The sequence below is a fragment of the Cyclopterus lumpus genome, chromosome 14 (assembly GCF_009769545.1).
Source record: "Cyclopterus lumpus isolate fCycLum1 chromosome 14, fCycLum1.pri, whole genome shotgun sequence".
In the NCBI taxonomy this organism is placed as follows: Eukaryota; Metazoa; Chordata; class Actinopteri; order Perciformes; family Cyclopteridae; genus Cyclopterus; species Cyclopterus lumpus.
Window position 1 is genome coordinate 17,703,064 of NC_046979.1, and position 26,711 is coordinate 17,729,774.

The following is a 26,711-nucleotide window of genomic DNA, read 5'->3' on the forward strand; positions in this document are numbered from 1 at the left end:
GTCCTTGAAACACTGTTGAACAGCAGTTTGAGCCCAGTATAGCAGATCCCTCACTCTGATTGTTTCTTATGAGTGAAGGTGAAGAACAGTGGTAGAACCTATTGATCCTTGGTTATTACCTTGGTAGCTTTGTTGCGTCCCTTCCTGTAGGGGGCAGAGGGAGGATGCAGGGTGTTGCAGACTCTCTGGTTTGATGTAATGTCCAGCAGCTGTCAGTGAGCCATCTGTGACTCTCTTCACCCAGGGGCTCTGTTAGGCCCCGAGCTTAAATTGCACTTGACCATTCAATGTCAAAGCACGAACATGACATCTGTGATGCTAAAGCCCTGTTAATTTGTTTACATACTATGTATGTCAACTACCACACCTTCTTTTCCTCTTCGAGAAGTGTAGCAAGATAAGGCTAGGTGCCGAAACCAAAAGGATACAGTCTTTTTTAGCACAGTTGATGGCAATGATTTGAAGAGTGTAATAGATATTGTTCAGTCTGAGCGGAGGTAGATGAACCATTAAAGTGATGTGTCAGTACCACCTACCTCTGAGGTGTTTGATCACAATTGCTTTGTCGACAATATCAGAGCGCCGCTCAAGTCCCAAGTGATTAAATGTGAATACTCCCCGGGATCTGACGCAGAGAGAAAATAACTCTTTATACAAAGATGAGTAGTCACAGTGAATTTGTCATAACATTTGATATGACTCATGGCCTGGTATCAAGAAGGGTCAGTGCAAGTTATGAAAAATGGTCCAAATGTGAAAAGCTTAAAACCAGAAAATTGCGACTTGCTTTTCATCTGATCAGGCTATTATTCCTTTTGCTGCCTGACAAATACATATTGGCAACTAATGTTATCAGCCATTTTATTCATTGTTAAGTTTTAATTGGCCTGGTTGGATAGTTTTTTGAATAAATGGGAGAATATCATGACTTTTAGTGTATGAAAATGTGTATTGCACATTATATATGAATGTGTATGAGAAGGGGGTGTTTACATTTGAGTCTATAATGAGGTTATGGGAGTTGGAATGATGTCAACAGCCGAGCTGCTGTGTAAACATCCATCAGACAGAGGGAAGGCAGCTGAGAGACAATAGCAATGGAAATCAATGGTTATTCTATACGAATCCGCGGTGCTACCAGAATTTTCTTTTCAGGAATCCATTGATGTAAAGACCAAAGGAACAGGAAACACATGGTTCCACTGCATCCTGAGAGAACATTAGAAAATCCATCAAGCCTTTGATTATCTGCAACCGCTTTTGGTATCCAGGGCTGCAAGAGGGCGGAAGCCAATCCTAGCTGATATAGGTTGAAGAAAAGTACACCCTGGACAGACTGCCAGACTATCAAAGGGCTGGCACATAAAGGCAGTCAACATTCACGCCTCACATTACCATTTATCAATTAACGAGCAAACTCCATATAGAGCGGCCCAAGCCAACCAGCAAGTTGAAAGCCGGAAGCCTCCAGGTGTGAAGTGACAGAGCTAACCCTTCTTATATACAGTCTATGTGGTAAGCACTGCACCAACACAAGATAATGCTGATCATAAAGCAATAACTAATCAAAAGGTTGCTGTGTTGAGCATATATTAGTGTACAATGATAAACTGAATAAAATATCCATCATTAAACACATTCTGAACATAGCAGCTAAGAATTCTTTGCTATTGTAAGAGTGAAACTGTATGATGTAAATGTAATTACATGTATTAGTTATGACTACTAGTCGGCGCTGTTCAGACAAAAGCTGTCACCAAAGTGGTCAGGCCGTCTTGGACACTCCCCTTGGACTGATTTATTCCTGCTCATACACCCACAACGCTTACACTATGTAAAGATAGGGTGCAGTAATGTCTACCTGAGCAGAGAATGAAGTTGCTCTCCATTTGTGTATAGCAGTTACAGCTAATATTGCCTCCCAACCGACTGTGACAATGCAGAAGCGCAGCACTCAGACAATAGCTATTTAGCACGGCAGCTGAGGCTGATGGAAATATTAATAGTTTTGTAGGTATTTGGTCATAAAGTATAAAGACAGAGCGCAATTAAGTCCTGAGCACACCGAAAGGGGAAATCAATTCCCCGCTCCCCATGGACTTAGTATTGTGTGAAGGTGCCTCCTTGTCACTTTTGTCCGTTAGGAAACCGAAAAATGACTAATGGACTCCTAACGGCATAAAGAACCCAAAACTACGTTTTTATAAGCTGCTGAACCAACAAACTGAGGATACAGGCAACAAGACATGAGGCCTTGGCAGGAAGAATGGGGAAACTGTGGGATCCTGTGGGAGAACTTTACCTGAGCAGAAGTTTTTGTCTTATATATACATATATGAACGTCCCTGATTGACATGGGGTGCTAAAATAAGTATTTGCCATGTTAAACTCAAACATTCTAGCAAGCTATACAGGCATTTTAAAAGCGTTTCAGCCCTTGGTTGCATATTGTGGCGCTGATGGTTCTATTCAACACATCCTTTCTCCAAAATGTGTACTTTTCCCCTCACACACAGGCCACCAACACCTGTCCACATCTGCTAAGAGCTGCTCCAATCCCTGTGAATGTAACAGCAGGTGTTTTGTACAGAAAGAATAAGAGGTTCAAGTAGCCAAGTTGCATAATTCTACCAGCATGCACATCAGCTTTCCTTAACATTATCAGTTTTATTAAGTGACTACTGCAGAGTCTATTTACTATCTGAGCCCATCCAGAACAACTGCGTCAGTAAAATCCCCTTGATCTAATTGTACAACAGCTAGGCTAAATTGGTTTACAAAATGTAATTGTATTCTAGTCTGGAGCACTACCTCAGTAATTTGAGCCACATCATTGTGATTACTACCACTTCAGGATAAATAGCACACTTCATTGAGATGTCGGGCTACTACAGCAGATCATGCTGCAACAAATTTGTATTTGATAATCCTCTACTTCAATCTCTCACACCTACACAAACATTCTGTCTCCATTTCCCTCTAAATGAACTAATTACAACAAAGATTGAAAGCTTGATTGTAACAACACAAGAAAACAATACAACATGTCCGCGGGATAAAACTGGACGCTGACACCTTGGAACAAACAAGAATATTTGGCATGAGCCACCCGGCATAGTATTACTCCAGGATCATTGTGCAGAAATGAAACGTCTGAAAGCAAGAAATCTTGACTGATAAACAAATAAAAATTAAAGACGCATGACACTCTCAACCACTCTCAACATGGCGGCGCCTGAGCCGCAGCAGTTTGTAGCTAACGGTGCTAACAGCGCTAGCAGTACACACTGGGGTAAAAGTGCTGAAAGAGCTAACAGTGTTTACGTAAGGGTGGGTGGGTGCCATGCTGTTGGTCGGGACAGCGTTGCCAACTGTAATATTATTAGAAGCATTATTATAGTATTAGAGCAGTGCCGTACGGCCCGGCTATGTTAACAAAGTAAGAAGTAGCTTGGATAACTACACACAGAGCGAAAGCGACTTGATTCACTGCTTTGATTTTGTGAAGATAAAGCAACAAGAGATTTAAAAAATCGTTATCTTAATTAGTCTTAATCTGATTTTAAAAAAGTTGTTGCAGCTACTTCTTTGAGGTCCTGGAATGCTCTGTGTTTTCTCAAAAGGAAAATGTAAGACCGAGTTTGGGAGGACAATATTGCTTTCCCTGCAGAGAGCCACCAATAGTTGCCACCTTGGAGATGAAGACACTTTCCTCCGAAATCAGTTTTATTACAGCCAAGTGGAGTATGTAAACTGGGATTGAATTTCCCTTAGGGGATCAATAAAGTACTTATCTAATACAGTTCCCTGCTATTAGCAATTATGTTGTGATTGTAGCCAATGCAGTCTCCTAAGGATGATCAGGGCTCAGAGAAGGCATTCCTTCCCAAATCCATGCAGTATTATATTACTCTTATCCAAGACAATCAGACTGCAAGCTACTCAACCCTTAAAATCTGGGAGAAACATTCTTAAACCATCTGCGTTAGAAACCAAGCATGCCCATCTGCTGTGATCTTCCTCAACGACTTCCATTGCCAACATCTTCACAATCTCTTTCTCTGCAATATCCCCTCTTATGGCAACATTGCCAATATCGTATTTCTCATACTTCATTTCCCTCCCCTTTTTTTCTTTGCTGCAAAATGAGATTTACAGGGGATGGTCTTAAATTGTCCAGGAGTGAGGCAGGAAATAGCTGCCCAACCTTCAGGTCACAGTTATTTGAGTTGTGATCCAGCTGACCATGACAAAAGGATACTCTTTAATCTCTGCGAGAACAAAAGGTGTTTCGGGGGGAAGTGTACTATCCAAGAACCGCAGAGGCATATGTACAGCTGGCAGGTAAGCCAATTCCATGATGACCACGAGGCCAGAGTGGGCTGTCCTTTAGACAAAGGCTAAAATTGGCAAATAATTATCTTTCATAGCCAACTTTGTTAATACAATCCCAGTTTACATACTCCACTTGGCTGTAATAAAACTGATTTCGGAGGAAAGTGTCTTCATCTCCAAGGTGGCGACTCAACAACAATTATGCAGTATCCTTTCTCATGTTTCAATTTCCTTAAAGTCATAATACTAATTTAGCACTGAATTCCTATAAAATGGTGGGACTTGCAATCGACAATAAAAAAAAAAACAGGATGAAAAAAGATGGCAATAAACCAGTATGTTACTGTTGGTAATGCCTACATTACCCACAATACAACATGACCACCAACTGTTTTGGTTGGAGATTTGGGTGTTTAACTGTGTAAATTCATCAGACTTCACGCAGCAGCTTGGCTTCACACAACTTTCTCACATATGCAGGACTACTCCTTAAGATCTGTTCACACATGTAGATGTATATATCGGTGGAGTTCCCTTTTAAAACAGACCACATTTTGGTATTGGGAGATATACCTGCAGAAACTCACTTGGACTAAAATTCAGTCCAGGAATTTGAGATGGTGAGGCCTTTAACCCAGTGGACGTGAGCCCAAAACAAATTGGCAGTAATTTTAACACTTTTTTTGTGGTGTATAAATAATCTGATGATGTTGAAGACCTGCAAGCCTCGGCGAGCTAGTCACAGTTCATCACGTTCACGAGGAAAATGGCTGAGCCATTCAGATTTCAATAAAAAAAACTAGGATCAGTCCAAATGTGGAGGGGCCACTCCTATACCTCCAATCAATACTGAAAGTATGCTAAATGTGCGCCCCGGATATCTGAAAACTGTAAATACATCCATATGCTTTTTCATTTAAGGAAATTTGACCCTAACCATACTTGCCCATAGACGTGCTGGGGAAGGAAAGATGTGAGGAAGTGCTTTTCAGATGTTTTGCTTCCTCTTGGCTGTTCATTCAGAGTCTGAAAGGTATAGACTTTATATATTTCTATCAACCTTGAAATGAATTAAGTTGTGTTGGATTGAATCGCAGCTCCATCATGTTGAGGAGAGGATAATCCAATCGGTTGCTCTGCATGGGGTAACTGAAATGCCGTTACAATCTGTTCACAATGCTTTACAACAGCAGTTGCATTGTTGATCCATGGTGATTCTCAATAAAACTCTAACAGAACTACCACACTCCCGTGGGCATAGGCAGTAAAATAAATGGCAGCATGTTGCAGATCTCTGGCAATCAAATGTATGACGGCAAGGAATTTGAATTAAGTTACATTGAGGAAGGAAAATAAAACAAAATATAAAAAGGGCAGTTTGGGGCTGTCTTGAATCCAACGCCATATTTCCACAATTCAGATCACAGGCCTTAGAAATAAGCCCAACGCAACATGGCTGTGGATTTAAAATGTCTACATCATCACTATTGACAAGCAAAGGAGTTAAATGTGAGGCGATGTTTGCAATAATGTAATTGACAGATGTTTTGTTTTTTGTTATGCACAATAGCAGAGGATGTGGACATGGTGGAGGAGTACAAGTTCCTGGGTGTCTCCATCGACAGCAGACTGAACTGGAAGGCCAACATCAATGCTGTGTACAGGAAGGAGATGGATCGACTCTTTTTCTTGAGGAAACTTCGATCCTTCGATGTGTGCAGCAAGATGTTGGAGATGTTCTACCAGTCTGTTGGACCAGTGCTCTGGACTTCTCCGTAGTCTGCTGGGGGAGCAGCATTGGAGCCGAAGACACCAACAGACTCACTGGCTGTAAACTGGTTTATCAGGTGGTGGAGAGGAGGACACTGAAGAAATCCACCACTGACTGCAGGGACAGCAGAGCAAGACTGCTTCAGCTCCGCTTCACAAGGACAGAAACAGGAGAACATTCCTGACCACTGCTATTAGACAATAAATCACCTCTGACCAGATCCACCTCAAATTGAACAATATCAATAAACGTTGCATCCCTTTCACTTTATATACTTAAACTGTACTTATACTGTAACACTTTATACACTTTCATTTTTATTTTTTCATTTCCTTTATTATTTAAATTCTTAAATTTAATATGTCCTGCCCTGCTATTTAATTTGATTGTATATATTGTAAACATGCTTTCTGCTGCTTCAAACAAATTCCCCCCTGGGCTGGGTGAATAAAGTATCTATCTATCTATCCATCTATATATCTATTTATCATATGCAGATTTGTTTGGTCACTTTTCACATTTCAATTCATAACGAGAGACTAATGTGAGGATTTGTTTCCTGGTTTACTTCAACACTTCATGAAAGTACTGTTTTTGTTGACCAGTGGTTGAACTTTTCAAATGTACTCCAGGGTGTGCTGTACACTGTGACATCAGTGTTGGTTGTGGTTGAACATCTGACCAAACCAAGTTACTCTTAAATGCCAGCATTGTTTAGTGAACTTGTATATCAAATTAAATCACCTTTTCTTTTACTAAAATATAAAGTGTCTGTGTCATAGGGGGAAGGAATTCAGAGGTAACAGAAGGGTACCAAGCTGATACCCAGTCAGTTGAGGCTAATTACTGAATTTCATCTGTTTTGATGAAGTTGTTCATTTACAGTGAGACGCGTTCAGCCTTGTGGAGCTCCAGGCTGAATGTAAACGTAAAGTCACTGAGGGCAGCAGCCTTTTGACTCTCCTCAGCTCCATCTCAAAATCTCAGCTGGTTCCAAGTGTCTGGCCTCAGGCTGCAGTAGGCACTGTTTCACCCTAGAGCTGTCCAGAGCCTTCATCAAATTAAATCAATATGTAGGTTAAATTTTTTATAATAAAGTCATAAACATATTCTGTTCCCTCAGGCATGAGGTGAAATAACAGGTTGCAGTAATAACAAGATTATAAAACTTTTTATTGATCCCCTCTGAAGATGAATTTGTAAAGAAAATTCCACACATATCTCAGGTTCACATAATTATTATTTTTTTAAGCAAAGTTATGGCACTATTACTTTCTATATTTTCACCAGAAAAAATATTTATGTGGCTGTGGCCATGGTTTTATTTATACAAATGATGAGGAAGTATGTGTCTTGAATTGAGCCACTGTAAAATAGCAATTACACTATATCAACATTCCCCAAAACAGAATTGGCCAGTAAGATGTTTAAACCAGTGATTTCAGGTGCAAGTTAAAATATACATTCCACTGACATATTGTCTGATACCAGTGTAAAACTCCGGTGGACAGAACAGTCAAGGAAGCACAATTGGTTTCCCCTTTTGGAAGCAACACAGTGGTAAACAACTGATGGACAATATTAAACCCAAGGGGAGAAGCTGATTATGACAAACAGATTAATGCATGGGTGAACTCCACTGCGCCAGAGCCATCAATTCTGCCATCTTTGTCAGTGCCTGAAGATGTGTCTTTCTCCTCCGTCTCACCGTGGCTGTCGTTACATTTATCCCTGTTCCTCTGCTAAGTGCTAATACATTTACATTTTTAGTGCTGCTCAGTAATAAAAGAGGTGGAATGAGTGGAGGCCTTTTACCATTGCTAAAACAAACATCATTGAACTCGTCTCACTGAAAAGTCACCCCACCTTCAAACTACCCCGACAGTCCATCCACCCTCCCACAGATTGGCCACTGCTCCACAGTGCAGGTCAACAGTGTTGCGGTTTGAATCTCCTCAGTTTCACCCACAGTTCTCACCCTCATTTCGAGGTTCACTCACAAGAGTCTGCCTTACACGGGAAGCTCCGCATCAGTAATTTGTCCAGTCTGGATTCTCCGAGAACGCCTTTAAGAATGTGGAGGAAGCATTTTGTAACCAAAATGTACCAACTGAAATCACAGGCTAAGCACACAGGCACGAAATAGGAAGAGAGGGGTTGAGGTTGGTCTCCACTGTCTCGGTGGAACGACATGCTAGTCTTTGGGAGGGGTCAAATTTGTCAAATTACATAATATAAACAGCCTCACTCAAGAATCCACTCTGCTTCATTTAAGAAAACGTGAACCTGGAGGCAGCCTTCAGGATTATTTTCTTCACTTTCCGTATTTTGTCTTCAAAGCCGGGTTTAAAAAGCAATTTTAACAGAGACGAAATCACAAACCATCACATAAGCAACAAAATAAATAAATAAAAAGAGCTGCGCAGGATTTGATTACTAAACAAACCACGGATAAAAATATCATAGCATATTTCAAACACAGCCCAGTCGGTATCTAAGTAAATTATCTACACGCCTGTGCTGCATCTCATCTGATGCAACACTACAATACTGACCTTAGTTGAATGATCTCGAGAGGTATAGCCAAGGCCCACCAGCCATGATAAGATCTTGACCCTGCCAACTACTGAATAAGGTAATAACAAGCCTACTTTAAGACAAGTGGTTATTGGGTCGTTTGAAATAGAACAATTCACAGCTTTACAAAGCCCTTTCCTTGGATAGCTGGTAGGGCACATCAATATAGTTGAGGCATTCGGAACAATTACTTGATAAGACTACATACTGTGTATGATTGTTGAGCAGGGAAAGAGTAACAAAAATGTCATCTCATTATGTCTTAATCCATTTTGAATTGACTGCTGTGGCTCCTGTGTGTGAGAGGGGAACTCTCAACTTAGCACCTATATGCTAAGTTTGACCTTTCCACAGTGTTTACATTCTTTGCTTACATGTCACATGGAAAGAGCAGAAAAGAAAAAATACACAGGTCATTACTAAGATGGGGAAGAAACAGTCAGCTGTGCATTTACACCTGGGGCACTGGCTGCTGCTTCCTGCAGTGAACTGTTCTCACATGGTTGCAGTTCCAGTAAATCACACACAGTACTTCCAGTGCAGGGAACAGCAGGTATTTTGGAATGGGAGACCAGAAAAAGAAGGCACAGAGGGGTGCTTCAGAGTGTCCATGCGAAGGGAAATTGTGCATCTATACAGCTTACCAATAACACTGTGAATAGGATCTGGTACAGTACATCATGTGTAACAGTAGTCTATATCTGGGATTTCCCCTTCTCTATAGCCGCGGTTGGTGCCATGTCCTGCATTAGAAACATGGGCGTCACCTTTGTACAGGCCAGTGCCATTGGAGGGGTATATGGTATGAATGATGTAATCCTCTCGTAGGGGTTTAGGCTGCATTGGTTGGCAAGCCGCCATAGGCGTCATCTGGAACCCCGGACTGCGGATTTCCAAGATGGTATTGTCCTTCTTTGTGCCTGACTCAATGTAATCATCATAGGTCTTGTTTTTTCGGGAGTTGCTGCGAGTGTAGTGGTCACGAGAGCACAAATGCCCAGTCCTGTGTCCATACCAACAAACGATGCAACAAATAAGAGCCAAAGATACAATGGCGGCAGACCCACCAATAATCCCTGCCAGCGGCAGGACTGTCATATGCTTTGAGTCTTCATTCTCTTCCTCCTCCACAGGGGTGAGGTCAGACGTCTCAGCTTTTGCACACACGAGAGCTTCATCAGAGTCAGGATCTCCAGAAATTGCCCCTTTGCTTTCTGAGCTGGCAGCGAGGGGTACCATGCAGATGATGTAGCCAGAGCGTGGTTGGAGAGAGGTAAGAAGGTACTCTCGACGGTCGCCCCGGACCAGTGTCTCCGTGATTGATCCCATGGCATTAGCAGTGCCCTGTCGGAGCCAGCTTAGCCTAAAGGAGGAGCTGGGCTGGGCCACGCTCCAGGTAACACGGACACTGTTGTGAGAGAGAGGCTTCACGTTGAGAGCCAAGCTCTTCCCCACACCGCTGCTGCTAAGAGTGTAGTCTAAGCCAGAGTCAGGAAGCCCCAGACCAGGTCGCTTTGAGCGGAGGGTGAAGAGGGAGCCCTGTGGAGGGGTGTGAGTGGTAGAGCTATCGACTCCACCGCTGCCCACTCTGTCTCTGGTCCCTGCTGTCCTCACCACCTCACACTCCTCCATCTCACTGGTCAGCTCTATCAAAGCCATGTCTCGCACCCTGTCAGGCCCATGGCATGTGAGACCTCTGACAGTGATGGAGTTGCCGCGGGCATGCAGCCAGTCATACAGCCAACGGAGGTTGCAGCCACAGTGCCATGGATTGCCTCGCACCAGAAGCTGTCCCAGGCTGTCCAGGTCTTTGAACAGTCCCCTCGGCAGAGTGGTCAAGTTGTTTCCTGACAGATCCAGCCTCAGCAGCCTGTGCATGCCATCCAAGGAACCACGTGGCATATGAGTCAGGGCATTTTCCTGTAGAGACAGGCGCTGCAGATGTGCGCTGGGCAGGTTTATAGGTGGGGTCTGGAGGGAGTTACGGACTAGGGACAACTCGGTTAAGTTGGAAAGGCGGGAGAATGTGTCATCGGCAATGCGCTGGTTTGCCAAAAGGTTCCCATCCAGGACAAGACATCTAAGTGAAGCGAGGCCTCGGAAGGCGTGGGTTGGGATAGTGGAGATACGGTTGTCATCCAGACGGAGTTCTTCCAGTGAGGCAGGCAGTCCTGAGGGGATACTGGATAGGTGGTTGCGTGAAAGAAAAAGTAGGCGCAACCGTGGGTTGTCAGCAAAGGCCTGGTCCTCAATGCTGACGGTGGAAATTGAATTATCGTCCAAGTGGAGCTTCTCTAGCAAGGGCATCCGACCCAATGCACTACGAGGAATAGTGCGTATGTTGTTGTCCTGCAAATGCAGTTCACGAATGGATGGTGGCAGGTGCACGGGAAATTCATCCAGTTCATTATCATACAGGTAGACCACACGGATGGCAAGCTGCCGCTCCAAGGAGGTGGGCAAACCCGGGTTGTTTATCTGGTTGTTCTGAAAGTAGAGGATGGACGCCGAAGGAGGCAGTGAAGGGATGGAGCTCAGGCCACGGTCATTACAGTAGATAAAGTCCTCATCGCACCTGCATACAGATGGGCATATCATGTCCCTGTCCCCAATGTACCCTTGTATGGTGGCTGTAGTGAACTGGAGCATGCCGGCACGTAGTGTCAAGCAAAGAAACAGCAGAAAGAGTCGGGCCCGCAGCTTCGCCACACCTACAGGTGCCATTATGGTGAACATAAGCACTGTCTTTCTTTTCAAGGTGTATTGTTAATCCTCAAATCGTTGCAGTGAGCTGGAATCCTGTGACCTCAACCCTGAGAGAGAGAGAGAGAGAGAGAGAATTTACAGTCAGCACTGACGCACAAATGAATTAGGTATTGGTCACAGACAACTAATGTGATTTCAGTCATATTTTCAGTCCAGCTTCATACTATACTTTCATTGTCTTATGTCTAAACGATATTAGAGCCTACGTTCATGGTACAATGATCAAATCCAAACACAGGCTACAGAGACAGCCCAAAACAACTTTAAAGATAACTGTATAGCCAAGCATCATTATGTTGAATTATCAACAGTAATCTAAGAGTACTGACCGCTAGAAGACTAAACTTTAGTGTGTCTTGTTTAAAGCAGAGTGAATATTTAGTCTGAGCAAAAGCAACTCTGGAATTGACAAATCCAATCCTCCATTTAGAATTAAGCCTTCTGCATAAATGTGAATTCTTGAGAACATTCTCCGCTTCTGAATTATTTAAGAGATCTTGAGAGGCTCTATAGCTCCATTAGTAGTTGCCAGCAGATGGCTGCATTAGCCAGACCGAGCTGAAGATACTTTTCATAATCAAGACGGACCAACATGTTTGAGCTCAGTGCAATCGTCTTGAAGAGCTAAATTCTCATCATGCAGTAAAGATGGCACTGGGCACTAAAACAACGTGATAAATACATTCATGTAAATCACGTCTTCTTAATCTAGTTCATATCAAACTAATAAAGTCAAATAAAATGGTAATGGAGATGTTAATGTGCAGCAGAAGGCAATTGATGAGACAACTAATTAACCATTTCTAGTCACCACAGTTGTGCTGTGGGAGTCCACATGACCTGTACTCGGACCTTTATCACGATTTTCTGTTGTTATTGATGAAGCGAGATATGTCAAAACAGTCAGTACATCATTGACTACAGATATTTGGAATTTGGAGCGACAACTTGAGTGCATCGCAGTCTTCAATAACCAGGGCCATTAGTCAAACCGTTAAGGCCCACACAGCCGCGAACATAGTTGGGCTGTAGTATTGATTTCCTCACAAATCCGAGGTGATCTGCCAGAGCCAGTTGGCTCTCGTGCATATTACAGGATTCCCAGGAAAGCCAGTCGGCGCGATCATAAACCAAATGAATGACAACTCTGCCGGGAGTTGACTTTGCTGAATGTACATTTGCAACCATTAATCTCTCCTTATTCATTACCAAAAAAAGCAAACTTTGTTGACACGACACTCATTTTCAAGTGTCATGAATAAATTATTTTCTGAATGAAAAAATAAACACCACCAAACCCTTGAACATTCGTGGCTGCTTGGAGATCATTTAAAAGCAATTACTGTCTGTCCTTTGTCAGTTCAAATGTTTTTCAAATTCTTCTTACAAATAGAGGATTGTACTTGTCCTCCATTGAGAGTTGATGTGATATATATATATTCACCATTATAATACATTTGATTGGTACTTCATGGTCTACCTATCAAACCTATCTTGACACCTTGAAGCTGCCGGTATGGTTCTCTCTACTATTTCTTTCACTTTTGATTGTGCTGTTATTACAATTGTGCTGTTATTACAATATATATCATAGTGTCTCTCCACCCTCTCAATGACTGCAGTCTTAACTGCCTTCGAGAACACATATTCACAATTTTGCTTCCCAACATGGTCTGACAAGCTAGCATAACCCAATCCATATGCGTGTTGGTCATGACTATGAGATATGGCCACGAAAACAGATGTGCGGAGACGACACCAATCTCTGAACGAAGCCTCTTAAAGTATCACAATTCTGATCACAATAAAACTGACCCGTATGACGGTGACTAATTCAGAAAACAATACGTGTTGGTCAAGATGACATTATTCTTGGGGAAATTAATGTCTGAGTTCTAGGTTGGCTAAATGTTATTTATATTTCTCTGGCAGCAGATTGTGTTGCTTCATTTTGCCTCACTATTAATACACTTCTATACAACACAGAGACATATCACATTTGATGATAAGAAAAATTCAAAGCCTTTTTTGCTTCTTTCCTGTTTTATCCATATATTGGTAAAATATTTCCATATTTATTACACTGTCAGGGCAAATTATTACAGAAATCATGCAGATAATGTGTTCGCCTAGATATTGCACAATACGTATATTGTATTTCTTTATTGCATATCAGGCTTGTGACTTGTGACTTCAGTATCATAGCTTCAACAGAAAATAAACATACATATAAAAGTGACTTTATTAACCAAATAACCATTTGTCTCTGCATTATTTCCAAGTTTGGGCTTTACGTCATATTTCTTGTTTGTTTTGTGCATCAGCTAAGTCATCTCCCAACTCACTGATCATAAACATATAATTTTTTTAACTATCTACTTTAATCCTCTTGACGGTGAAGTGCTGTCTGTGCACTCTAAGACCTCAGAAAATTATGTCTATACTTTAAAAAGATGGCATTTTTTATTATATTAAATTATATTAAAATTGTGCAGTTTCATATTGGTCGATTTTTTTTATGACAAAAAAGGCTGTACACTGTATGTTGTTGTGCATGTTTACAAGGTTTCGGTGTATGTACAAGTGTGTACAAATGTGTATAACATGTGTGTGCGTGTGTGTGTGTGTGTGTGTGTGGGGGGGAGTAGTGCTAAAGAATGGATGACTTCTGAATCCCTGGAGCTTCGGCCGTGAGACTCTTGACTCTGGAGTATTTGGGTCAGCCCTTTAAAAACAACATAGATGTGGTGTGAGATTGAAGTGCCAGAGGGATTAATAGAGCATATTGAGCTGTGATTCTCTGGATTAAGCAGGTGCTACAATGGCAGACAGTCATTTCAGGATATTCTGCTCTTTGGTTGCTCATTTCCCCTTCCCAATATTAGAGAATAATGTAAAAGCATAAAGCGCACGTCAATGCTCTTTGTGTTTGTGAACGCTTCAGACGTGCTGTGTGTTTGTCTGTCCATGCACGATCAAATTGCACACATTAACCCATAAGGGGACAATCTATATGGTGGCAGTCTATATTTCAGTGATCTGCAGAGGGGAGCAGAGAGTGGATGTGGGGTAATGTGTTAGCCAGACAGCCAGTCGCCTCAGGCAGAGTACAGCACACACACAACAACCCCCAATCTAATACTGGAACCCAAGACTGGATCGATTTACATACAAAAACAGGGAGCCGGAGAGAGTGACAGAAAGCAGCTTTGAGCAAGACCTTTGAATCCCATCTCCCCATTAAGTCCCCCACAGAGGGATAGGACTGGGAAATCTGGAAAACCGGATTTTGGATGACCGAAGGGGCTGCAGTTGTATCAGGAAATCCACTTTACTGATGGCAGGGAAAAGATAATAGTGGCCATCAGCTTATCTTACATGCCATGCCCATGGATCGTGTTTTAGATTTACAGATTGGACATGTGGAAAGGATGACGTAAAGCACGATGGTTATGGTGATGACAGGAATAAGTCCAGGGATCTGAGACAGAATAAACATGAGAGAGGCCAGAAAAGCATGGCCTATTAATTTCATTTAATCGTAGAGGTTGTTTTCTATCTGCACATCTCATAGTTCTCCCATTGCTCGAGCTAAGACTTTGCCATAATGTAATCTTCAAGATATTAAAACATGGAGATAAAAAAATATGAACTTAAATCCCTAAAAAAGAAACAAACAAAGCACAAATAGGCACTGCAGCGTGCAGAAAAATATAGAAATATTTTCCTCTCCACAGATTGCTTCTTTTACATATGCAAAATCATGATCTTCGTTGTCACTTTTATGTCAAAATACACCACAGTCATATTGGGCAAATGATGTTCAAGTGCTTTGAATAAAGCCATCTGTATTCACCGCCTCGCGTATCCCATTCAAACCAAATGAGTCCCTGCGTTTGTTGCACAAAATGAGTTATAGTCGTGAATTATTTGACTTGCCAGAGCATTAGAATCCGTTAAAAATCTCGTATTATCTCCTCTCCTTTGAAAACATGCCACGTGAGTATGGGATAGAAGCAGATTGAATAACATGTTAAAGGCTGAATAAAGTAATGGATTTTTACCCACACACATACTCCGTTTTTTTCTTGGTTTATGCACCAATCTCCTGGCATGAAGGAGTGATTGGATTTGTACTCAGCAGTTTCTCATCTGAGCTGCTGACACAAAGACCCAGGGCATGTGACATTTATAAAGATTTGTGCTTTACCAGATGAACTAAGTTGTCTTATTTTTGTCATATAGTCTATAATAACACGCAAGTGAAATATCTTTTTCTGCTGTGATAGGATTAAGATAAAACAAATGATATGTATATGTCATCAAGAGCTTAAATTCTTCAATTACATGTACAAACAAACCAAATATTTAATTACATTCCTAATAAATTACAGAGTACACAAAGCACTTTCAGAGATGTTTGCATCCAATTGCAATATAAATATGAAAGAATATCACAACACAAATCAATATTGGCCCTACAAATACTGTATAGTGTGTCCTTTAAAAATATGCTGTAGCAAAAAAATAGAGATAGCACAGCAGCAAGAGAGTGCTTCCCCTAATTCACAGTCGGGGGTGTACCTCCATCTTCGGGGGGTGGGGGTGTTGTTTGCTGGTGCAGCTCACAGCTGAAGTAAGTTGATATATAGCGCCACAGCACTACAACATGTTTTATCTTTACAGCACTATTATATGTTCTGTCGTCTAATTCCCAGTCGTCTCCACTGCAGCTGCTGCGGCCTTTGAATCATAGCGCCTCAGTGTGTCTTCCTCCAGACAGCCACATTACAGGTACATCCTTTCAGCATTAACAAAGGGGCCGCGGCTCCTTGCAGCAATATGCTCCTGCGTTGTGTGCAATGGTAAGAACAAAGGGGCGTGGGGGGGTTACGTGGAAAATGTAATAACAGGATCAGTCATCTTAACTGAAGTGAACTGAGTAGTTTGACCTAGTAATCACCCCCCTTTTTTTATCCAAATTTAATCAAAAAAACAATTAGTTATTTAGGCTGGCACACCACTTCGTTCCAGATGGAAATAACTCACCTTTCTAATCCAATATATTGATTTTTTTATCAGATTACCTGCACAACTAAGGGCATTCCCATCAGCCTCTGCTGTACTTTGTGCTTAGTGCTAATGAGCACATGTTAGCATGCTAACAGAAATATATATACAATATAATTGAGTTTCTTTTTTTCCTCCCGTTATTGCAACGTTCACATCGGCTATACTTTGTTCCATCTAATTGCCAATCTTATTGTTTTCGTCTATTCTAATTTAAATATTTTAATATCTGTGTTTACGGTTTCTGTGTGTGTTTATCCTGGAGGGGACCACAAGTCATTGTGCAATCCCGTCTTGTACAATGACAATAAAGCTGAACCGTCAACCTTAAACCTTGAAAGTTGCCTTTCTGATATCCAATGACGGTCGCCACTTTTCCCTGCCTTTGTTTGCTAATTAAGGGGACAGAAAACAACAACTGGAATGCCTCTGGAGCTCATCTGTGAAGCAATTTAAAATAAAGGTCTTGATATTTATTGGGAGATTTGCCGTTCTGCCACATTGGCGGATGTTACAGAGAGATAGCACGAGCTGGCAAATAAACTTTAGATGTGTCCGTCTGAGTCAGTGGTCATAATGAAGTCTCTGATCAACGCCTCACTGGCCTCGCAAATCACTTGCGCTGCCTCTAATGTTGCTGGTTTTTTTCTCGGCGCCTCATAAAATAAAGGAACCAGTTTACTCCCAAGAAAAGTCGTCTCCGTTTTGAGAAAACACACTTGATCATTTTTAAATGGGACATAAAAAATCAAATTTAATCTCCTGGTTTAAGTCAAGGAGTCAGCCAGTGGTTGTCACGCTTCAGCTCGGACTCTGATTGGATTTTTTTTTTTATTATCATAATTCGTGAGAAAGAAAGAAGAAAAAAAAAGAAGAAGACAGAGAGAGAGAGAACGAGGGAGGTTGGTTAGCTTAATTGGTCAAATTTGAATTCAACCCTGACAAGTTGTAATATAAATACCGGGCTGTGGGAGGCCCAGGCAGCGGAGTCACATGACAAGGAGGAAAATGAGCTCACGTCAGAATAAAACAATAGGCACGAGAAGAGGATAACATCAATGAAAAACCTTTCTGTATCCGACGGTCAGGTTATGTCTGGCAGCCATGCTGGAGGCCCGACAGCCAGAACAACCGAGCGCGTCTGTAAACCCTCTCACCGCTGAAAGGATGTGAAGAATGGATGTGCCTTTGGGTGTCGACCGATCACCTCACTGCTGTAGCCACCGCTGTCATGGAGTCACCACGACGGATGCACACGCAGCGACATCAGCGGCAGCTGCGTAAGATTAAGAAGAGGACTGCATCGTTTATCTTTCTATTTGTTTTTAATGTATACTTAATGCATTTCAAAGCATGAAATGATTTGTGGCTGAAAGGTTTACGTTCATTTTCCCCTGTGAGGATGTCCAATTGGGCTTTTTAGTTTAGCTCAGGTCTGTTTTTGTTTTCTGTATCTGAATGAAAATGAACATGCGCAGCACTTTCTTGATTTGAAGAAGCGAAGAGTGTTATTGGCTTCACATTTATGTCCTGACTTCAGTTTCTGGCAGGCACAGAGTTTCCATTGTAATCACATTGACCCATGAAGAAATATCTTTTTTATTTGACCATCATAATGGTTATTAGGGTTTCCAGGGATAGAAAAAATTCAACAATAAAAACAGACTTTCAAAGTAATGCTTGCTATTAATGTTTGTGCTTTGTAGAGCAGGACCGATATGTCAGCCGATAGCGTATCGCAAATGCATAAGTTAGAAATGGGACGATATAGGATTTTATTGCAGATCGCAATAAAAAAAAAAAAAAAACTCTTCACAATTTCCATTATTGGCATAATCATGAAAGTCCTCATGAGTGAAAAAGCTGTCGAGCAAAAGTAGAGTCTGATTTTAAAAAATACAGAAATTATGTGAGAGAAAAGACTCACAGTATTCCTAATATGGGGGACTTTGCTGATTTATAATTAATTTACATTAAGATTGTTTGTGTCCTGTAAGCCAATACAAAATATAAAATACATATTTTTAATAAAATGTAGGATTCAGTGATTCCAGTGTCATTTCACATATCTTATCAGGATAATACTACTTTGGCCAACATTGTTGTGACATGAACTCTTCCTCATCTCCCCATGCCGGACATCCTTATTGGTGTATATTTGGCCCGATAAGTAACAATAAATTACAATCAAAACGTCAACATTACGTTGTTTGATGAGTTGATTTTTACAATGTGAACGAACATAATCTAATGGATTTGTATCAAGATTGTAGTTCATGTAAAAAATGTACTATCGCCCAACATATAGGATTTTGAAACTTGATCCCAGTTCTGCTGCTTTTCAGTGACACATGTCGCAACGCCGCTTCCTTGTGTCAAGTGTACATTTGATTGAACTTCTCAGAGTTCTCCTTGCTGCACTGTGCATATTCTTCCTATATTCCTTCCCTATTCGTGGATACAGTTCAATTCAATGTGTCCTTGGCCACGAGAACATTGCAAATTACAATTCACATCCTACCCCAAATCCACCAAAATAGAAAGTACAAGCAGATCATAGGCCAGTTTTTATAAGCCGGTTTCCATGATCTCAGACTGCTGCTCCCAATCTAGTGTATTACTCACATCCCTGACGGCTACTTGGATCTTCACATCTCATCTACACCCTCCGCATCGCAATTTACACATCAAACCCCACACTGTACTTTTCACAAAATCAAAACATGCTTGTGCACGCCTTCATACACACAGCGTGGACCTCTGAGGGTTCAGGTTCCTCGGATTGAACAGTTGTGTTTTCCAGTTAGAAGACAATATATATATATATATATATATATATATATATATATATATATATATATATATATATATATCAAGGAGGTTTGACGTCAAACCTCCTTGAACAATCCCGTCTTCCATTCACTTTTGTCTGGCCTGTCACTTGTTTGTGTTACATTTACAATGTCAAAAGATCTTCTGAATTTAATCATCTTTTCATCTTCCTTTCTCTACATATTCCATTCAATACGTTGCAGCTTCTCTCTCTCTTTTATGCTCCGTCTGTAACTCCATCATTATGCAACGTTGGCTGAAACCCATTTCTAACCATCTTTATATCGTCCTAACAGAAATCTAAAGGCAAACAAATACTTTCTTTTCCTTTTGAGTGATTAAAAAAACAGATGTTGGCACATAACATCCTTTTAAAATTGTCTTTCATCAAATAAAATCTTGTCCGACGGCAGCAATGCAACTTCGAATGAATGGATTACAAAGCCAATAATTGAATGTAATCGAGGTAAAAGTGACGAAACGTTTCCTTGTATGATGGAATTGTAGTTGTGGTTTAAAGGCACGTGTGCATGCAGAGAGGCTTTTGTTTGTTTGTTTGTTTGTTTGTTTAGAGGTGTATACGTTTGTGTTTTACCATATGAGAAATCACAGTGGATAAATAGATACAGGCCGCCTCCGGGGCTCAGAAAAGATCCTTGACTTTGACTTCTCGGTGTGTGGGTTTATCCGACAAGAAACTTCAGCTGTGGGAGTGTTCAGATCTCAAAAGAAAGTTTCTTTGAGCCCCGAGTCGTCTCACTCTTCACTCTCTTACGACTTCGCCTGATTTCACTTTCACCGCTGGAATCTGGTCGGACTGGGTTCAAAACACAGAACATATTGTATTGTTTGCTGATAAATCTATGAAAATGACACATAGTTATCTATTTCTTCAGCATCGTGGACTATATTTAGAAACCAGTAAAGCAGGAGGAAAAAGAGAACCTGCCCCTGTGAACAACAATGTGTTGGCTTCGGAGCTGGAAAACCAATTGAGGCAGTCATGGAGTTTGTATATTTTATTATTGGGTGCTGGCTTTTAGTACAACCTTTACTGATTGCTTTGTTTGGCCTCTTGCCCAAAAGGAGAAAACGAGAGGGATAATCGAGCTCCATTGCCAACTGTTTAACCGTTGATAAGTGTTAGTTTGTTTAATAGCTTCATTTATCTCTTATTTAATTACTGACACCATTTGTGAAGATACAGTGAAGGCGCTTCTCTGGCTTTGTTTATATTTGCTCTTCTGACTTTAAACTTTCGGAGGTTAACCGGGCGATTTTCTTTTCCCATAAAAGCGCTGGATGAAAGGGAACTGCAGGTACGGCACAGTTTTCTTACTTCCAAGCAGTCATTAAAATAGCATGTCGTGACTTTCAGAGAAGCAAGTCCGTTAATGCTCGGCTAACGGTTTAGAAATGTTCCTCCTGATACAAAGGTTCATCGAGTAGATGGGATTAAAATAGTCCAAGTTTATTCATTTGAGTCACATCACTAAGCACCGTTTCCCTGAAGGTTGTCACAACCCCAGGATCCTAAAAAAGACTCTTCCAATCATCTGGATGAAAACATACACTCTGTTCTCTGTACATTTATTTTACATTTACTTGCATTTGTAACCCATTTCCCCTGTTGTGTTTCCCATCCTTATGTCCTTGCTCCTATTGGGAAACAAATTTAAGTCATTATTTAAAAAATATTGGGAAGAAATATCAATATACCAGCACAACTGTTAATGATACGTCATCTTGTCCAAATTGAGCACGGAGATATGTAATATCCAGCTGCCATCTTTGTTCGGATTACCAGAAAGAGACACAACTTGGGAATTGGGTTAAAGAATATGTTTTATCTAATGCATCGTCGAAATCAAAAACAAGTGAATGCGGTCTTACTTTTTGAAGTGGGGTTGCCAGGAAAGGAGGTGCAGCAGCACCATTTGCTCTATTCTTCCCAACACGATTCCCTCAAAGTCTGCAAACTGTGTCTCCTCTGGCGTTTGTCGTCCTGCAGCCCATAAACTCAGGCGCTGGTCTCAGGATCAGCTCTTTCTCCTGTGTTTTTATATTCAGCTCTGATGTCGATCAGTTGTCACCACTGGCTCCAGATCAGTTCACTGTGGAGAAAGAAAGCGAGAGGAAACATCATCAAGGGAGCACAGCTGACCATCATTGACAATCGTAGATGTCAAGATGTTACATTTTTCTGATGAAACTGTAATGGTATTAAATGACTGTGTACAGTATGTCCTTCCGTATAAAGTATTCTGGTTCATTACTTTTACTAATATACTCTTGGTGAGAGGATTTAGTGATTTATTCTTCATTTTCCAAACTTTCACGACTTCTTTTTAAATAAATCAGATGTGCATTTGGGACTCATGGAAATCCAAAAAGAAAAAAAATGAAAAGGCTGAACTTGCTGTTTACTTCGCTAAGTTGATGATTGCACCACCATGATAGAACTAAGTTCCATGAAACTGTTAAAAGCTAAAACTATCTCGATGTGAAAGAAAGATTTCCATCAAAGCCACCGTTTCCCAGGCGAGGCCTTGACACTGCCAGCAGGCCCCTCCCCCCTGATCTCACCTTCTTCTTCCCTCACATCGATGAGCGGACATCTACTGCTTTGTGACACGCCATCTTCCTTCCAACTGACTCCTCTTCTCATGAAGGCAAACCCCATCTGATCACAGATCTGAAAATACTGAGCAGTATTGCTCCTTTAATATTCATTCTTCAGAGTGCCTCTGCAGAAATATCTTCAAACAAACAAACCTTCGAGGGCATTATATTCATGAAGGTCAGATTTTCAAAGACTGGATATGGAAGAAAACTCCAAAGGGGCATCTTTTTTTACTTTGACTTCTAAGCAGATTTATGGGCAATTATTTGGACATGGGACATAACGATATCCTCTGAACATGTAAGAATCTAGAAATGTGTGTAGCGTGTGTGTGTGTGTGTGTTCATTTATATGACTGAGGTATGACTCAGAGAACGATTCGTGACACTAATTGAGATCGGGTGCAGACAGTTCCAATGTTCACAACCACTGCTGCCGCTTCAACTGTTGCTATGTGTCGGTGATTGGAACTAACTCTTTAAAGGACACCTGTGCACCTGTCCCTTTCACCTCAAGCAGCATCTTCTCCTCGTGTCCCTCCCTTGAGGCCCCGGGGGAGGTGCAGCACTGACAGTCGATGAACACTTAACACAGATATGAACGAGAATCTGCACTCGGATTTAATGTCATCTCGCCACTTAACCTGGAAGTGAAACAACTGCAACAGCTGCCCCGTGTCGGGTGCACCTCAGTGCACCTCGCCCGTGATTTAATTCCAGTATATCGTCAGTTTTACGGTTGGGTTGTGATTAAACAATCCTTCATTCCAGGCGTCATACTGCGTCTAATCAAAGTGACACACTGGGTCGATGGGGCCTGGTTAGCGAGGTACTTTAGTTCAACTTATATATCCGAGGAGAGAGCAACGTTGTACACCTGTGACAGCTAGAAACAAACGCATCTGAGGACAGCAACAGTTTTATTATCAGAATGGCTGTCGCACGGCAGTACGAGCGGCGCCTTCATTGCCGCTAAAGGAACACAGAGGCCTGTTGTGGGAGGAGACAGCAGTCGGTATCACAAAGAGGCTCCGCATCTTGCTCTCCAAGGAGGTCCACCGGGGCCAAACGGTCTTCTTTCTACTCTAAACCCCTCGGCACTGTCACCACGTCCCATAATTCCTCCCCGTCATTGCCGTGACACTTGACTGACCTTTTGATTCCCAGCCCCGACACAGAGGTCGGGGTTGCATATCTCCAATTTCTAGCTGAAATCTCCAATTGGATTCCTGCCAAACACCTCCCGCTTGACCTTGAAGAGGCCATAACAAGAGCCGTCAATCACAGTGACACCCGCACAGTGGCTCCTTCCCAGATTGCCGCGTTTAGTTTGGTCTTAGACGACCAACTGCTGTTGCAGATATGCTGCGTGTAGAATCTGCTGACTCAGGAGCAGTTGTTCGTACAAACGCTCTTTGTCTGCCATCTGGTCCGCTGCAGCGCCGATCCGGCTGAGCAACCTGCAAATAACAGTTGTCAGACTGCACTTCATAAAGGACGTGGCCTTGTTTCCTATAGCTGTGGCAAAAAGTGGTGGTATAGTGCACGCAGGTCTGATTTGAGATGCTTTCACTACATTAACCATCGCAAACTTTGAAGCTTTGGATTCATATTTTTCAAAAGAGGAATCAGGAGCTAATTTCTTGAGTGCAATTCAACGCCATCTGTGTACAATTATGAGTATTTACATGACAGCTTATCCTCCCTTTTGAGCTTTAACGCTATATTTGACTGGTTAGTTGAGAGAAAAATACAATGTAATAGTCCAACATTTTGGGAAATATGTTTATTTCTTTACAAGAAGTGAGATAATATCAATTATGTACAGAGATGGAGGTAGAATGTGTCTAGTTTAGCGCTTAAATATAGTTAAATACACATGTAGCAACACTACATGATGGTTCTTGTTTGTTCAACCTGTGCATTAACAGAAATGTAAAAGGATAATTTACGATTTTAAGGAGTAGGCTTTGGATCTATTTCTTGCAGCTCGACAAAACATGTCCAGACTTATTGTACCGGCATATGTGCAACCTGCAGAATGTACTACTATACAGAATGTACTACTATACACTATACGGCACATACTGCTGTGTAGCAGGCTTCACGTGTCGCCATCTGGCTTTTTTATTCCTCTAAATGTCGGCCCTTTACATCTTGTAAAAGTCATACTTCACAAATTAGGATTTCCCTGCGACGTAAAGCCTAGATTCAACCTGCTCGTTGCTTTTTCAAACACAACATCGAATTTGTATCAATCTCTTCTCAGCTTACTCCCAGGATGCAAGCATACCAGCATATTTCCCCAAATGCAAACTATTCATTAAAGTCATGATCTGCACATGACTATATTCATGTATAGTGACCATTTTTGCCTCCATATCAGGGGTCCATGGTGAGGATCGGGCTCCCTTACACATTTCGGTTGCTATAGTGAACCTTTTGGGTTACTGTTTCTCTGTGGGTATAAATAAAGAATCAAAATGTGTGTGTGTTTGAAATTGTTTATACCTCGCTGGGATTTAAGCGTGATAGACAGCTAAGGTGCAGAACCTGAAACTGAAATGATTTGGCACACACACACACAGACACACACACACACTACTCTGACACACAGATCCCCTGCGATGTGATCAGACTTTCAATGCAGCAGCACATACTGTCTATTCACTGACAGGGGAGGTGGCGGTGGGCAGCGGAGACCGGCACGACAAAGATGACGGATAATTGAGACGCAGCCTACTGAGCGAGATGATTTCAAATGTGCATTTAGCTCGGACCTTTGGTTATCATGGACTCTCTCTTTCCCATTCGGCGCTGTGCTGTTTCACCTGTCCCTCTCGAGGCCCATCTCAAAGACAACCGAAAGAGCATTCTCTCCCCCCTCGTTAACCGGGGAGTGCATCGGTCCTAATAAGAAAGCTTTTACACGGTTAATTAAGAGACACTGTAATGCAGTACGTAATGCTCAATTTACTCATCCCGTTCTCCCTCTCGTCTTCTTTAATTCCATTCGGCATTAATCCGTCGGACTCTCCTTTTCCCCCTCCCTATTATGTGGACTCTTCACCATCTATGCTGTGCTTATGTCCAATTTGCTCGCGCCGGCTCCATTTTGAGCCTTTCCAATACCCTCCTCTTCCACCGCGCTCTGATCGTCCATTTCTTTTCATTCTCAGCCTTGATGTTGCTCACTCGGGGCAGAGGAGAGGGCAGACAGGGGGATAGGAGAAGGAGAAGAAGAAGAAAACAAACAAAGGAAAATAAATGAGCTGGGTGGGAAAGATATTAAGATGATACAATGCTGGAAATAGGGGGCAGCATTCGCCACAACAGAAATATTGGCAGGGGCTGAGCTGCAAGGACTAATGTAAACATGGAGGGAATATAGAGTGGAGAGGAAAAGAGGGGCTGTGACGATAGAGAGATGATGTTGGAGTGAAAGCGGATGAGTCAATAGACCGACTGCACTTTGGGGACAAAGAGGGAAAAGAAGAAGAGGCTGGGCGGACACCAGTGAGGTGGAGCGAGCTGAGGCTGCCGTTATAAAAAGGTCCACACGTTTGAACATTAATTAAAAGTTATCCACTGATGAATTGCCCTGTGATGAATTGTTTCCCTTACCATAAAAACTATGCACCCCAGAGGGATAGAGGCAGGCCACTAAATCTGTCATCCATGTTTTTCATGCTCTCTGCTTTTGACAGTAATGAGCCAGGCCAGTATGATTGGCTGCTCAGCGGCTGATTAAAAGTAGTTTCCTCTAATATATGGATTTACTTTGACATTTCTTACGCGGGGAACATAATGGCTTCATAACAGTGGTGAAAGCAATATTTTTTTTCTTTTTGCAATTCGTCTCTCGGTTGTTGTTTTGATGAATAAATGAATCGGTTGTTTTTTCAAAAAGAATTGTGAAAAATTGGCAGTCACCGGATTGGGAGCCCGACGTGATGCATTAAAGCGTCTGGAGACAATATTTTATGTTAAGAATGACAATGTGAGAGCAATGTGACAGTGTTTATGGCTACAGAAAACGGCGCTCTCGACTCAAGCGACCCAGTGTAGAATGTGAAAGAGACTTCTTATGGAGGCTTTGCAAACAGGAGGCCGGTGACACAAGGTCTCGTTTTCTTTATTTTTGAATGACGTGTTTTTCCTTTTACGTTGTTTCCGTACGTGTTTTTCTTACTTAAAGCACCTGTTTTGAGCCCAACCGTGATGTTTTTGTTGACTAAACCTAACGACAGCAGTCAACACAGTTGTGTTGACGAACAGTAACCGCGACCACGTCACAGTGACGGTGCGGCGTTCAATGACACGCCCCGGCGCAAAAGCTGAAATGCGTAATAACGCCGCGCAGAAGTGTCGTGCTTTTTGTACAACTTCCGGTGAGATTCGGGTGATCGTTGCCGGGCGGCTCCTCTCGGCGTTGCAGAACTTTAAAGAGGCTTTCAGCTCATTGGCCCACGTCATCGCCGTTCACTCTCACCGCTCTCGTAGTGTCGTGTTTCAGCAGCAGGCTTTCAGAGAAAGTGCTCCGATAAACCCACCGTACGTACTCTACCTGCCCGGCACCAAACCGCAGACTCGCTTTGGAACACAGTGCAGTATCTATCAGCTAAAGAGACAGATATTTCCCTCGGGAGTCGGTAGAGACCAAATCCAGAGCGAAAAGGGGGAGAATATTGGACTAACATTTGCCAGTTGGCCTGAAACACAACTTCAAATCAATAAT

General features: G+C 41.9%; 1 protein-coding gene across 5 annotated transcripts; it reads right to left on the bottom strand.

Annotated features, from left to right (window-relative positions):
• Window positions 1-7,328: 7,328 nt before the first annotated feature.
• flrt1a (fibronectin leucine rich transmembrane protein 1a) lies at window positions 7,329-22,005 on the bottom strand. 5 transcript variants are annotated; one of them, XR_004611095.1, is made up of 4 exons: window positions 21,938-22,005; window positions 21,245-21,465; window positions 8,662-11,496; window positions 7,329-8,172 (listed from the first exon to the last, which is right to left on the bottom strand). XR_004611095.1 is itself a non-coding variant. In XM_034551177.1 (4 exons), exon 4 carries the CDS (start codon window positions 11,417-11,419, stop codon window positions 9,362-9,364), a length of 2,058 nt encoding a protein of 685 aa, XP_034407068.1. In that variant the 5' UTR covers window positions 11,420-11,496; window positions 19,947-20,168; window positions 21,245-21,465; window positions 21,938-22,005; the 3' UTR covers window positions 7,329-9,361. The 5 variants fall into 5 exon arrangements, 4 of the variants coding, with proteins under 4 accessions (XP_034407068.1, XP_034407066.1, XP_034407067.1 ...); XM_034551177.1 differs by adding an exon at window positions 19,947-20,168 and having other exon boundaries at window positions 7,329-11,496; XM_034551175.1 differs by having other exon boundaries at window positions 7,329-11,496.
• Window positions 22,006-26,711: the final 4,706 nt, after the last annotated feature.

Excerpts from the sequence above, each read along its gene's own strand:
- flrt1a (XM_034551175.1), bottom strand. The coding sequence starts at position 11,419 with ATGTTCACCATAATGGCACCTGTAGGTGTGGCGAAGCTGCGGGCCCGA.